The 14705-nt window shown below is 38.2% G+C and overlaps 2 protein-coding genes across 12 annotated transcripts in view; both read right to left on the reverse strand.

The window, feature by feature from the left end:
• The window catches only part of LOC117403769 (phospholipid-transporting ATPase ID-like), a 48004-nt gene extending 38928 nt beyond the window's left edge, over positions 1 to 9076 (reverse strand). The window contains exons 1-2 of one of the 7 annotated variants that reach the window (XM_058986323.1): positions 9003 to 9019; positions 6585 to 6635 (exon numbers count right to left, since the gene is read on the reverse strand). The gene's annotated coding sequence lies outside the window, so the exon portion shown is untranslated. Of the gene's footprint in view, positions 1 to 888; positions 908 to 1008; positions 1252 to 6584; positions 6636 to 8754; positions 8909 to 9002 lie in introns of those variants that run through there. The other 6 variants (XM_058986320.1, XM_058986318.1, XM_058986326.1 and 3 more) reach the window with 6 other exon arrangements.
• A 3375-nt stretch (positions 9077 to 12451) lies between these two features.
• LOC117974004 (protein unc-13 homolog B-like) overlaps positions 12452 to 14705 on the reverse strand; it is a 209773-nt gene continuing 207519 nt past the window's right edge. For all 5 annotated transcript variants that reach the window (XM_058986353.1, XM_058986356.1, XM_058986360.1 and 2 more), the window contains one exon: positions 12452 to 14674. In XM_058986353.1, the coding sequence (XP_058842336.1) occupies positions 14389 to 14674 (286 nt within the window). In that variant the 3' untranslated portion in view covers positions 12452 to 14388. The remainder of the gene's footprint in view (positions 14675 to 14705) is intronic.

The following is a 14705-nucleotide window of genomic DNA, read 5'->3' on the forward strand; positions in this document are numbered from 1 at the left end:
ACATGCCTATAAAGCAGAGCGATTTAAAGAATGTTTTAGTTTATTAATAACATATATAAAACTTTTGTTGGCTTTTTAATAAGACAGTTGTTGGCTTTTTAAAATAATATTTGTAACAGTTTCATATAACTCACGAGTTTACTGATGACATTGCATATTGATCACGTTACAGTGGTTAAGTTTAAATTGCATTAACTGATCCATGTGCATTACTGTTCAACATACTTTACACTGGGATTTTGTTGTTGCTGAAAGCAGTAATCTGTGAAGTATGTAATTCAATAATCAACCCACTAGTTTCAGTTTGACCAGTAAACCGTCTGGCTTAATAGTGTGTCTAAGCAGCACCTTATTTATCACTGTGATACAAAAAGCAATACTGTACTTCCTAAAATCATTCATATTTCTAAACAGTATATTGTAGCCCATTCTCTTGCCTAACTGTTTCTCTTTTATTTCTTCTTTTACTCCTTGTTTGTTTCAGACTATGATCCGGACATTACAGTACAAAGAGAACTCCCTTTCTAAACCCATCGCTAGTTGAAACATTAGACAGTCTTTTCAAGCTGATCACTTTTTCACACTTCAGTGCCCACAGTAACCTAAACATAAGACATGATACAAATCTATTCAAATTTTTGTGTTAACGGACTGAACCATATTTTCTCTCATGCTGTCTAAAGCAAACGACACGCTTATAAGGATGTTATCAACATCCACATAATAATAATAATAATAATAATAATAATAATAATAATAATAATAATAATAATAAACGTCATCACACATTCCATACTACAGTAAAATGCAACTAATGAAGTATTGACTGAATCAGAAAAATACACTTCATACCAAAAAAACACACATAACAATTAAACTAGCACCCACTGTTCTGCAGGACTGGAACATTCAACTCTAACACTGGAAATGCTGCAGACAGAAACATTTACAACAAAGTTACAACCCACCCCACCCCCGCCTGTAAAACCATTTTAAAAATCCTCAAACCTTTTCACAGCTTTAGAAGCCTTGCCTGTCCTCCAGAAAGCCCTATATTTCCCAGCCAGACTTCTTCTCATTACACCCATTGACCTGGCTCCTCCAGTCAGAGCAGAAAGGAAGTACAGCTCAGCACCACGCATTGAATTGGATAAACAATTACAGGAGGGAGTTGCACAACCTGGGTTTCAATGCAAACACAATTCATTTTGTGGCTCTGGAGTTAAGTGCATTTACTTTTCAGCTCCCCAACTGTAACGTCAATTTCCTGTAGAAACTGCTGTGGGGGTTTGATTTGTTGGCCTCAGCACAGCCTGCTGGACACTCTGCAGAAGTGGTTACTCAAATCAAGACACATGTTTCTTTAACTAGATAACTTGGGGGTAAGGAGCAAAGGTTTGCATTAAATAGCTGACAAATACCCATGCAATACATTATTCAACAGCAATTTTAAAGGGACCTGCTCAGTGATTTTTCAATGAAGCATACAATATTAATGTGAAAGTACACACATGTGAAGAGTAAATGTACTACCAAAGGGAACTTTGGCTGGGATATTCTCCCCTCCATTGGGGAATAATAAATAACTAACGGAATGAATTCCTGCAGATACGGAAGCAGGTTTCCCAGTGCATCCTTTTTTAACCTGTGACAATCAGTCTTTGTCTTGATTCCTTCTTAGAAGTTTCAGCATTTTAGTACTGTAGAGTAACATTTGAAATGTAAGAATTGTGAATTTACATCTTAATAATTTTACTCCAGGTTATTTGAAGTTACCTGTATGAATGAAGTATCAGTGCATTTAGAATCAGTATTATATAGAGTACTTGCATATAGACTCACTGTTGAAACTGCTAGTGCTAATACATGACTGAATCTCCTCTGAGCCTCTACTCACTAAGTGAGTCACAGCATCTCAGATGTCTACTGTCCATCCAGGTTCCCTATCTTGACTTTTCATATGGCAGCTTGAGGAATCTGTTCTAACCATGATTACATCAAAGTACTGACCTATTCTACCAACCATAGTACCTGTATGTTATCAGCCTCATAGACTCCCTTTTTGATACTATACCATTTACTCTCAAGCCAAAACCTGTCAAAGGTAGTTACAGAGTTAGAAGTACACACATCCAAACTCTGTGCTGCATGAGAACTGTTTAGGCAGGAATTAACCCCCATAGGCCGAATTTAAGGGCTGCCAGACTGCCTGCTTAAAACATAGAACCGAAAGCATCTGCTGAGCCCATTACCACAAATGTAACTCCATGTACAAAAGATTACATCAATAACAGCAACTATCATTTCACTGATAACGACTAGTGCATCTAATGTAAACAGACATATGTTGGGACTGTAGTATTTAAAAACAAATACCACACATTCAGCTAACAAGCAGAACTAACAAGCAGAACTAACAAGCAAAACCTTTATGTGTGCAATGGGGATCTTCTGAACTAATGGGGAACTAATGGATAACCATAATATTATCAGTCGGCCATGTCATTTACAGTATATTCTTTATCATCCTGTATACAGTAAAGTGCATTAACTTGCATTGCAATACAATCTATATTTCAACTGTGGCATACTGCAAGCCTCCCTAGGGTTACAGTGTAAAACCAGGAATAGGTTTTGCAACAATTTTAAATGTTTGTCTCAGTGTACCCCTTATGAAAGTTTCTCACAGTAAAAGCAAATGAAAGTGTAATAAAGCACAGTGAAAGCATCATAGTAAGGCATAGGTTAGCATTGTAAAGCCCAGAGAGGTATGGTAAAGAATATTAAAAAAAAAACATGTCAAACAATGGTAAAATATGAAGACACTACTGCTTTCTTTTTAGTATTTAAACTGTCAGCCCCCAAAATTAGGTTATTTATAGAAGAACATTTCAATTTTTTTTTTCATAATTTGTTTTAAAAGAGGTATTTATAATACACTATAATGTACTTTCTGTACTACAAGCACTTCCCACGGCTCCACAGTTATCTACACTTGTGCTGAACTTGATAACTGTCTTGAATGCCTCACGAATCATCTCCAAGCTCTGATCACAGGCCTCAGTGTACCCCTTATGAAAGTTTCCCACAGTAAAAGCAAAGGAAAGTGTGATAAAGCACAGTGAAGGCATGGTAAAGCATAGGTTAGCATTGTAAAGCCCAGAGAGGTATGGTAAAGAATATTTAAAAAAACATGACAAACAATGGTAAAAGATGGTAAATGTATAACCATGGGAAAAGCCTATAAAAACTGTAAAATGACCATGAAAATGTACTATGGCAAACTTGTATAAGGGCAGTACAGCTGTGAAACACAGAATCCTGTGGGATCTTAAGCTGGGAAAGAGAGCTACGATACTTATGGTATAGTAAAGTGCAAAGTCTAGATTGCAACATTGCAACTTATCTGTGTAGGCCACGTTGTGTTCTAAGATTCTGAACTGACCTTAAATTTAAAACGAGTTTTTGTGACAAAGGTTGAAGGTAGTAAGTGTAGTGGTAGATGGATGAAACACTTAAAATCTCTATGGTACTTGTCAATGTACTTATCATTTTTACTGTTGCCACTGATACTACAAAGTCAAAACGTTGCAGTGCCCTCTGAAACAAGTTCAATATCCACCAGCAATACTAATTTCTAAAAAGTATTCCTGATAGCAGTGCATATTCCTGTACTTTGCTCTCTGTTATATTATCTATTCACAATCTGAATGGGAATTCTTATGAGGGTAATGCATGTATCTCCTACTGAAACCTGTGTTACTGTATTTTTTTAAGACAGGTTGAAATAAAGTAAGGCTAAAAATAATTAAATTGTCATTCCTGCGCATACACTTAGAATAGGCTGAAACCGAGATCTTTTTTTTTTTTTGTTTTATCATGCTCTTAACAAATAAAATATAATGAGGTCTATTCATTGAACCTAAACAGTGTCAGATCTACATCCCACCATTGTTTAATTGTGGTATTTAGATTTGCCTGTGTTTACATAAGAACATAAGAAAGTTTACAAACGAGAGGAGGCCATTCAGCCCATCTTGCTCGTTTGGTTGTTAGTAGCTTATTAATCCCAGAATCTCATCATGCAGCTGAAGAGACCTCTGTGAGTGTTGCAATTCAATAAACTTCTATTTTAAAACACCAATAAAAAAACTAAATGTGCTTTCATTTTGACTAACAGTTAGATAAATCCTTGATCTATAATACAATAATGATAAAAAAGTATAACATTAGCTAATGTAGGCGGACCATAAAACAATGGTGACTGATCTTTTTTTTTTTTTTTTTTAATGGTTAAACAGTTTTAGATACTGTGGTGCATTTTTTTTTTTAATTTGTGACCTTTAGTTGTTTTTGTGCATTTTCATTTGCAAGTGAACTGTGCCATTAGGGCCTTATCAAGCAATTCGGCAATTTTGAATACTGACTTAGGATACAGTAAAAGTGCTCCAAGCGGAGTGCAGGATGCACCCTATAGCCTGGAGATTGCAGGTTCAAATCCAGGCTATGTCACAGCCACCGTGACTGGGGTTTCCTAGGGGGCGGTGCACAACTGGCCGAGAGCCACCCGGGTAGGGAGGGCTTAGGTCGGCAGGGGAATCCACGGTTCACTGCGCATCAGTGACCCCTGTGGCCGATAGGGCACCTGTGGTTCTGCAGTGGACCTGCCAGATCTGTGTTGTCTTCCGGCACTATAGGTCTGGTGGCCTCGCTGTGGATTCACAGTGCGAAAAATGACGGATTGGCAGGAGTGCGTTTCAGAGGATGTGAGCAGTGAGCAGAGGATACAGATAATAACTGGACTTACAAAATTGGGGAGAAAAACTAGGGTAAAATATTGGCAAAAACTAAATTTAAACTGCATTACCTTTTATGTTTCACGCAGTTCTGTGCATGGGTAACTGTGGCAAAATGCCCACCTCTTGTGTATTTATTTATGTATGTTTTCATTTGTTACTATTATTATTATTATTATTATTATTATTATTATTATTATTATTATTATTATTATCATTATATTATTATATTGTATTTGTATGCAGGCGGACAAAGCCCTCTGTCTTATTATTTACTGTTTGAGACCGGCGAAAAAGCTGGTCTTATAATGTGGGGATGGGGTTAAAACCCCTTCCCAAGAACCCTCGTGGGAATGTGGCTGGAGCCTTAAGGTAATTACTGTATTAAATTAGGTAATTAAGGCTACAGCCACAGAATATAAAAAGACACACTCCAGGCTTATTGAGAGGAGAGTGTCAGAGGCGAGACGTGAGTCTAAATGAATAGAGAAACAATTGCTATATCGAAAATATACTTGTTTGAAAGGGTGTGTTTGTTTTACTTTTGCCAGTGCCCTTTGCTTTGTTTTGTGTGTTATTTTGTTTAAACTGTTTATTGTGTTCATGAGGCTGTGTGGTCCAGTGGTTAAAGAAAAGGGCTTGTAACCAGGAGGTCCCTGGTTCAAATCCCACCTCAGCCAGACTCATTGTGTGACCCTGAGCAAGTCACTTAACCTCCTTGTGTTCCGTCTTTTGGGTGAGAAGTAATTATAAGTGATTCTGCAGCTGATGCATAGTTCACACACCCTAGTCTCTGTAAGTCGCCTTGGATAAAGGCGTCTGCTAAATAAACAAATAATAATTATTAAATACGAGCGCTGCAGCGACGTTTTGCACCTGTGTTATGTTTTATTTCCTGGTCTGACGTCACCACCCACACGCATCTGATCACAGTAACATTTTGATTTCATTTTGCTGTTGGTCGTTAATGAGGAATTTTACATACTGCTACAATACGTAAGTACTGTATTACAGTCCATGTCTCGTCTCTTTTGGCAAGTGATATTTTTAGAATCATATTTTTCTGAATTAAAATACTTCTGTTGAAAATATAGTACTGTACCAACAAAACCAACCATAGTACATCTAAATGGAAGCCTGCTTATTTCAAAACACAGTCCTTTCAGCTATGCATCTTTTTTGTGTTCCCTGAAAAAACGGACAAGGGTTGGAACGGGCCAAAATGAAATAATCAGATATGCGTCACACTCGTTTAATCGTCACTGAAGTCCAAATTTGATAGGGTCGGATATGTGAGTGCTGACTGTATATATAAATAATGGGCCTTGTACACAGTGTAGCTCAGATATCCTGCTCTGCAATTTTTCAAATTGGTTTCAGTTCACAAAGCATTGCCAAGTGCAAACATGTTAACGCTAGTTGACAAAAAAACTAAACCATTTCTCCCTTGTTGCTAAATTTCTGAACTGCAAGAACAACACCAAGATGCACAGTACATTATCTATGGTACCACTGTATCTGCTGATTTTGACTAGGTTTGATTTTGTATTTTCCTGTATCTCTCTAAATATCCCCAAAATAAAAAAAAGAATGCTACATAGTGTATGTTTACTGAAGGACAACATTTCACTGCTAACTGGGATACAAATAAACATTTGGGAGTGATACAATTGGACCTTACAGACGAGATAATCCCTTTAAAATATATCCAGTACTGTACCCAGGATTCTCATTTTGAGTTTAGACCTCTAAACAGCTAGAAGAGTTCAAAGTTAGAAGTTTACATACCTACCATATGCCGGTGTCTGCTGGCTGCTTTATCCCTTGAGGAAGTCCCCACTGAAAGAACAATACCATTAACTCCAACAACGTTAACCCGTTTCTCAGTTACTGTAAACAAAGACTGTCAACAAGGTGAAGTAACTCAGCAGTAACTCCAAGCAGTGGCGTGTGGATCCTCACCTCCTTATAACCTTATAATGTTTAAAAAAAGAAAACGCTTTTGTTGTAAAAAGAAAATGTAAAAACCAAGTCAGAGGCTCAGCATGTTTTTATTGAGGAGTTAACTGGTGTGTTTGCGTAGTGTATGGGTAGGTGAGACGAGCTCTGCAAACAGCCAATAGGTACACAGGCAGTTTCTGTAGCTTGGTGGGTAGAACAAGGTGGTACAATGCATTACAGAGTAAACACGCACTACTGATCTTTGGACCTGCCTGCGTTATCAGGTGTACACTCTTTGAAAAGCAGGACTGTATGTGAGCTCTTTCAACAAAATACAGTGAATCATAAAAAAAACAAAACACAAAAGATTTCGAATGAGGGTGGAAAGTTAAAATGTGAAACCCACCTGGCCTGCTGTTATACAGTTATACAGTATAACTATAAGATATGGATCTGTTCTTTATATATAATTTATAATTCACCAACCGTTAATTACATAATTGCATGACCTGCAGCAGTAAGATCATTATCAGTTAGTATGAAGTGTTACAACAGGTGCAATAGTACAGTACCACTGCATTACATGTTGTATTGGTTTGAACAGTCAAAAGGGTTTATGACTCCACAAAGACACCCTTCATGGGTTATCACATGTGCAATGGAAGCAGTCTTCCACCCTTTGGGGCACACATTTTTAATACCTTTTTTTTGTATTCAGAGTTGATTATTGAGTGTGTGTCTGTATAGTTTAATTAACCCACCATAGTACAATATTACAACTTATTGGCAGGCTTACTTTTCTGTTAATTAATTATATTTATTAATGAAATATTAATTAATTCATTGACTGTATCTACTGTATTTCACACTTGAAAAAACCCAACAACCCATTTAAATTCAAGAGTTGGTTAGTTGCCCTTGGCCTAGCTTTAATATGGTTAAATTTAAACACTTTTAGGCATATGGTAAAACCTGACGCAAATTGTTTGCATGCATCCTTCCTACCAATGTATTTACCATAGTGATAGAAACACAGGGGTCATGTTCACAGCCCTCGAATCACCCAAGCACATTTCTCATGTATTTTTAGCTGTATGGGAGTTGCTCATTTTTTTAAATGTTGTTTATGCAGAGTGTTATTTCTATATGTTATCGGAAGCATTGTTAATATTTTTTATAGGTTTCAAATCTGGAATAGTCTTCTCCTATAATGTCCTGTCGGTGGCTGGATGTGTCACTAAAGCAGACCTGACCCTGGGGGAAACTCAAAGACAAAAAGAGAAGGAGAACAGGAAAGGAAAAAGCTGGCTGGCTGTGTTGAAAAAGAAAACACTCACTGCACAGGAGGCTGTAACATTACATTATTTCATCAGTGAGTATGGTATACAAGTCCCTGGGTGTTCTGTAATGCCTCATTTCTCATGATCAAACAGATTTCTTTTTTAAAATATGACTTCCCTGTACCCTGTAAAGAAACACAGAGAGGGAAAACTGCTTTTATCACACCCGTGCTACTTTCCCTGACCAGATTCCAGCTCAGAAAAGCTTGAAGAGTGATTGGATTACCCGTGTGAAGTTGAGTACCAGTCGCAATCTTCAGTATGCAGTATTGCCACAGAACACACTTGTGTGTACTGACATCACCTTGCTTGATTGGGAAAGTAATTTCCAGTTGAAAAGCAGTCATCATGACGGTGCAGTTTTTACTGTAACAGTTTCTAACTAACTTAAAATGACATGCTTCTATTCTGAATCGTACAGTACGATAAATACCGTAGAGTTACATCAGATAAACGGTCCATACCACGAGGTGGCAGTGCTGCCACACCAGCATAACCCCTGGCTGGAAGTTCAATTCGCACAGCCCTTTCCATCTTTTGACAACCTGGGTTTAGTCCTTTTTTGGAGGGAACTTAAAAACGGAACATCCGGTACAACCTTATGTGGACGCCAAGTGCATTATTACACTACCATTATTCATTTTATCATTAAGGTTATAAAGCACAGCGCAGCTTACCTTGTGGCTTGGTGATTATTTTTTTTTAAATGTTCGTGGTTATTTTATTACGGAATGCACCCCTGTATTGTTGTCATTCTCCTGCGCGTCTAAATGTAAATACAAACGGTTTTTTTTTTTTTTTCCAGTCGGTATGCGCGTTCAGTTTGTGTGACTTTGCGCGGGAAGTGCGCTATATGTTTGTAAGTTTTGTTCAGGTTGATGCATTAAGTATCTGAGCGGCTCAGAGCGGGAATTTCTCCGCTCACCTGGATCACCGGTGAAATCTGCTGTCCGCTCTGCGCTGCTCAGCAGGTGCCTCTTGTATCTCCGTCGTACCGTTGTCAGGGTTCCCTGGTGTTGCCGCACAAGGAAAGTGAGCGCACATTTTAAATTGTTACAAATAACGACATTTCATCGCAATAACGGTAGTACCTTTATTTTATTAAATACCGTGTAAGTGGACGTTGCCATGGCATGGCAACATGAAATGATAGAACTACATATTGAAAAAATATTACATTAAAAAAAAAAAAAAAAAAAAAAAAGCTACATACTGCTTACCGGTTTAATTACATTCGTTTAAGAAATACATTCATTTAGATAGCAGGATTAATGGAATGTAGACTACTGTTTGTAATATGTGTATGCTGTAAAATGCCAGTGGAGTTACTCGAAATAAAATCAGTATTTGAGTAATTTGATCAATATTCTTTACTCAACAGTAGACACATTGACAGAATGGACTGGCCAGCACAACCATGTAGGTATTTACTGTGGATAAGTAATCCCAGTTTACCGGTTATGCATATTTTATTTGTTATTAGCCTGTAATATTCAGCTAGTACTGCCGCTGACATCTATAGTAGTTCCAGGAACTTGGAATTCATAGACTAGGAATTTATAGTAGCTTGCAGTGAGAAATATAATACAGAGCTGGTTACAGTAGATGCCAGGGGACTACTGAAGGAAAACAATGATTAATAGGGTTTTAGCTAAATGTAATGTTAGCTTTAACCTTTATTAAAGTGTGTTTAAGCAACTCTGCAAACTGCTGTACGGGACCAAAAAAAGATAGAAACAGGTTTCTGGGAGTACAGCCAAGCGAAGCCTGTGGTTGAAGCAGGTACACCAGGGCGGAGCAGAAGCTGTTAGCCAAGAAAGAAGCTAGATAGAAGCAGTTTTGTACGCTGTTGAAAAACAATATTTAGAACATAGGGTTAAGTACGTAGCATTGAATGTTCCAAAAGATTTGGGCTGACACCCCTCCCGAGGGGTGTGTGTGTGTTTTAATAGCACGAAGGAGGAATACATTAGTTTAATTAGGGGTGCTGTCTGTACTCAGACATGCTTAATCATCTGGGGTGGGATATGCATCTGGGGAGTTAACCATTATAAAATGTCATGCTTCAAGGAGAGCTCCTCAGAAGGTCTCTGATAGCTTCTCCAGAGCGCTCTGTTTGGTGTGCACTTTTGCTGTGGCTTGGAATAAACAATTTCTGGTTTTGAAACCGGACTCAGTCGTCTCTGTGTCTTGAATATTTTTCTCCTTACACTACAGTATGGACAGAAATTTGCCATTTGGATGAATTGAGAATACAGTGCATTTTATCACATGTTCATGGGTCAACGTTTTAATTGCAGTTTGTCCCTGACAAATAAACCCCTCAGAGTAAGTGGAAAGTAAACGGACTGCATTGTGAGCTGTGTATACGTGTCAGCTTGCTTAAACAATTAGCACTAGTCACTGATTACCTAATAATGTTACAGTCGGTAATGCAATCGAAGATTAATCTTGGTCTCTGAAACCAGGCGACAGAGAAACGAGAGAGGAAAAACACAGTGCAGCATGGTACAGGAGCATATTTCTTGCCAGCAGTCTTCAAAGTTGTTTGGAAGCTTCCCAGCTAATGTAGGTGTTTTGGCCTTCACTGCAAAGGAAGTGAGACAGGATTACCGGCATACTAGAAACCCGCCCAAATACTAATAGAACGTTTTACATGCAACAGCTTGCCATTGTTTGGAGTTACTGTTTGAAATTGAGGTCTGTGCTACACTGGAGAAATGATGGCCATTGGCAGCAGGACCTAACTGGAAACCCTTATCAGGTCTTGGTTATTTGGATATGATACAAAGCCACAAATTTGTGCGATTAAATTGCAGAACACCACCACCTAGTGGTGATGGCTTTTCTTACATGTGTAATTTGGAGTGTTCAGTGTTTCATACAGTAGTTGAGAGTCCTGAACACAACTAAAGCTTAGAGCAGGTTTACTTGCCATTTCAAACTTTTTTTTTTTTTTTTAATATATATTAAAAAAAAATATATCCTGAATAAGCGGCTGTCCCAATTAAACGAGAGGCATTTGAGACATTAGTCACACTTTTTTGTTTCTAAATGAAAAGAAAAATAATAAAATCACATCACTGATTAAATGTTAAATACATCATTTAAAATGAGTCATTTTTTTATTCCTAAACCAAATAAAATTGCTGTTTTTTTATTTCTACATGAAATGAAAAAGAATGAAATCACATCTTCGAGGCATCTGCGATGTTGACATGCCAACTTTTCTTTCAGACATCCCGATTAGGCAGCGCTGAGCGACTGTATTCACATCAGTGTAGACAGCCCTTTACAAGAGGGAGGAGCCACTGAACAGCTTCAACCAAAGAGAGGTCAAGATGCTGAACCCAAGCCCTTCATTGGCTTATCGCTCTCCAAGGGAACGAATCACAGTGCCCCAATACATTAATAAATAAACACCACAAACACACTTAGAACTGTTTCTTAAATAATTTATGTACAAAATTTATTTTTAAGCACTTGTCAGTTCCCCAACAAATGTTTATTTTTATATTTATTTAGCATCATTTTCTTCTCAAGTGGCTATACATATATTAAAAATTCACAAATGAAGGTCTATGTACTATGATTGCTATACAAGACATGCTCTTTATATATATATATATATATATATATATATATATATATATATGAATGTGTAAGAGCTGAGCGCTTGCACGTCTTGGCACACGGTATACACACAGAATGCAGTCTTACTCTTCACATTGTGAGTCAATGAGTGCGTACAGTAGATTCCAAGTTTTCCAAACCCATTTGCGGTATATTCAGTGATAGAAAAAGAATATGGACCTAGCCCTTAAAATACTTCCAGTAATCTTTCATCAGATTTAGCACTCATGGCAAAGCGATGTGTGTCAAGATGCTGTTTTTTAGCACATAGCTGATGTGACAAATGTAATTTCTGGAAAATTGTAAGTATGTCAATTGATAGGTGTCATTAAGCCTGTCATAAAAAGTAGAAAATAGCATTTCTATTGCAGCCTGATCCTCGCTAGGACGAAGCTTCCCTCTTAAGTAACTAAACAGCTGAACCAGTCCTCTTGCCAGAGTCACTTTCTCAAATTTCTTTGGGGATTCACCTGTGTAGTGGTATGGCACTTTCTCTTAGATTTAGATTTAGAAGAGGTTACACTTCGGACTGTGCAAGACAGTTGATGGCACACAATTTAGGATTGAAAAAAATGACGTATTGTTTATGTTTTATTTTTTTGGTCTAGCACCGATGTCTCTTACTGGGATGTTTTTGAATTTTTCTCACCTAAATAGAACAATTTCTAAACTAACAGAATACAAGCAAGGTCAATAAATGATTGATGGGATGTCGTAAACATATTATAAAACATGTTGGCATATTGCTTTTAATATATCTCTCTGTATATAATTTACATATGTAACACCAGTATACAAATTTGAGCTTGATTGAGTGACAGATGTGGAACTAGCTGGAGGAACTTGGAATGTACTGCACGGGATTCTGTTTTAATACCCCTGTTGTAGAATGCTGGGTGTTGTAGGTCTTTCCTTCACACCGGTCTGTTATTGAACTACAACACCCATGATTCCATGTGATCACTGGACACTACTGTTGTTGCTTGTATAACGAATGGGCCGTGGCTTTAAAGAGTAAGTAGCGGGGTGTGATATAGCGTTATACGCCCCCACGTGTTGCTACAACTGTTTAAATAATGTTCCTGTAATTTTCCTCCCTATCAGGTTCTCTGAGCCATAGGTGTCAAACAGAATACTTTCATGGTGTGGTTTATAAGTAACTGGTGTCACATATAAAAGAATACTGTTTGAGGGAAACTTGTTTTCTTGTAAGCCGTCAGAAGGATAAATCAGTTACCCCCGTCCGGTTAATAATGGATCTTGCTTGTGATGGTCGATCTCTGTGTGCAAATCAAAGCAACCGTCACACTCGTGGCTTTAGAAACTTTAGTCTTCTCTGGTCCCAGCCTTTGACACCAATGCTCAGAGATTTTATCAGACTAGCTTTTGAAGAGGGACGCAGCATTAACAACATCAACAACAACAAAAAAGGGAATGTGAAAGTTGCACTCTCTTTTTGCTCTTGGCAGAAGTGAAGACGAAAGAGCAGCAGTATGGCATGTGTGATAAGATACCACATCACCGCAATGCTGATCACTTTCAGTTTGGTCCTGTTCACAGAATATTGGCAGATGTGATAATTGTCCACCTGGTCCCTTGCAAAGTATTTATTAAACTTTTTTTTTTTGGTTAAGGTAAGGGTACAGTATGTCTGCATTATCTGTAAAAACAATTGTGTTTTTTAGTTTTATTTTATAAAGAGACAACGCCAGAGCAGGGACAATGCAACTTTTGAAAAGAGGCAATTTCAGAAGAGAGACTTTCACGTTTGCAAAAAAAAGTGCCATGGTCTCTGATGATTGGATCAGAACATCTAGAACATGACTTGAACAGCCCTAAACAAATGGCTCAATTCCTAAAACAAGGCATTCAATAAATAACAGCAAATTTTCAATTGCAGTATGAACTGTAACTCTGAAATTGCCAACTTCCTAATTTATGCATCATGTCCAATTATCTCTCTCTGTTGAGCAAGCTGAGGTGATTAAGGAAGGCAGTCTGAAAGAAAACAGATTGATATACACATATTAATAGTACAGTTTTATAAAGCGCCTTCCAGAATCATGTTAAAATCACCCCACAGAGTGAGCAGGACACTATGAATGCATTTGTCAAGGGAATTACAAGCAATATAATTTACTATTTCTATATCAACTCGCAACAATTAACAGTACAAAGAACATATCTTCTCTCCAGGTAATTGCTAAACTATCAGATTAGAGCTCAGACTACCACAGCTAAACCTGTAAACCACATATACAAGTGCCTTCAGTTCAGATCCAAAATCTGCCTGACAATTCTTCATTTGGCTGTTCATTATACCTATTAGTTTAAAACATATTCAAACTATCGACTATGATAGTACTACTAGTAGTAGAAGTATCAATAATAACAATAATAACACTAATAATAAATTGAAAATGACAAGCATAGTAATTCAAACCCGAATCTCTTGCACAACTGTGGATAAAATCGTACACACCCAGACACTTCACAAATCAAGAGAGACCACAGCAGAGAGACGTAACAGAAGAGGTTCCGGGTGAAACGTGTCAAAGTGTTCATGAAATCCCTGTTGTGAAGTGAAGAGCCCGTCCTTCTCAATACAGATTAACAGTGTAGTCCAGAGATGGAGAAGACGACGCCGCCGCCGGCTGAGCAGCAGTGGCGTCCCCTCCTCAGCTTCCCTCCTCGGCTGAGCGCGACTCTGACTTGAGCTTGACGAACTCGCGTGCGACCTCGTCGTTGGTGCGCTGCGAGAGGATTCGCAGCACTGTCAGTCCCGTCTCGTCCATGTGCACTCTGCGCCCCAGCGGACACCAGCATGCACAGCTGCCCTTGTCTGCGATGTCCCGCAGCTGCATCACGGAGATCCCCAGCACGCGGTCCTCCCGTGCAAAGCAGTAGTCCTTTACACACACCTGCAGCTCGTAACAGTCCGGCCCATCCTCGTTCCCCAGGATACTGCACAACACACGAGGAGAAAGACAGCCTT

This window comes from Acipenser ruthenus, chromosome 2, assembly GCF_902713425.1.
Source record: "Acipenser ruthenus chromosome 2, fAciRut3.2 maternal haplotype, whole genome shotgun sequence".
NCBI lineage: Eukaryota > Metazoa > Chordata > Actinopteri > Acipenseriformes > Acipenseridae > Acipenser > Acipenser ruthenus.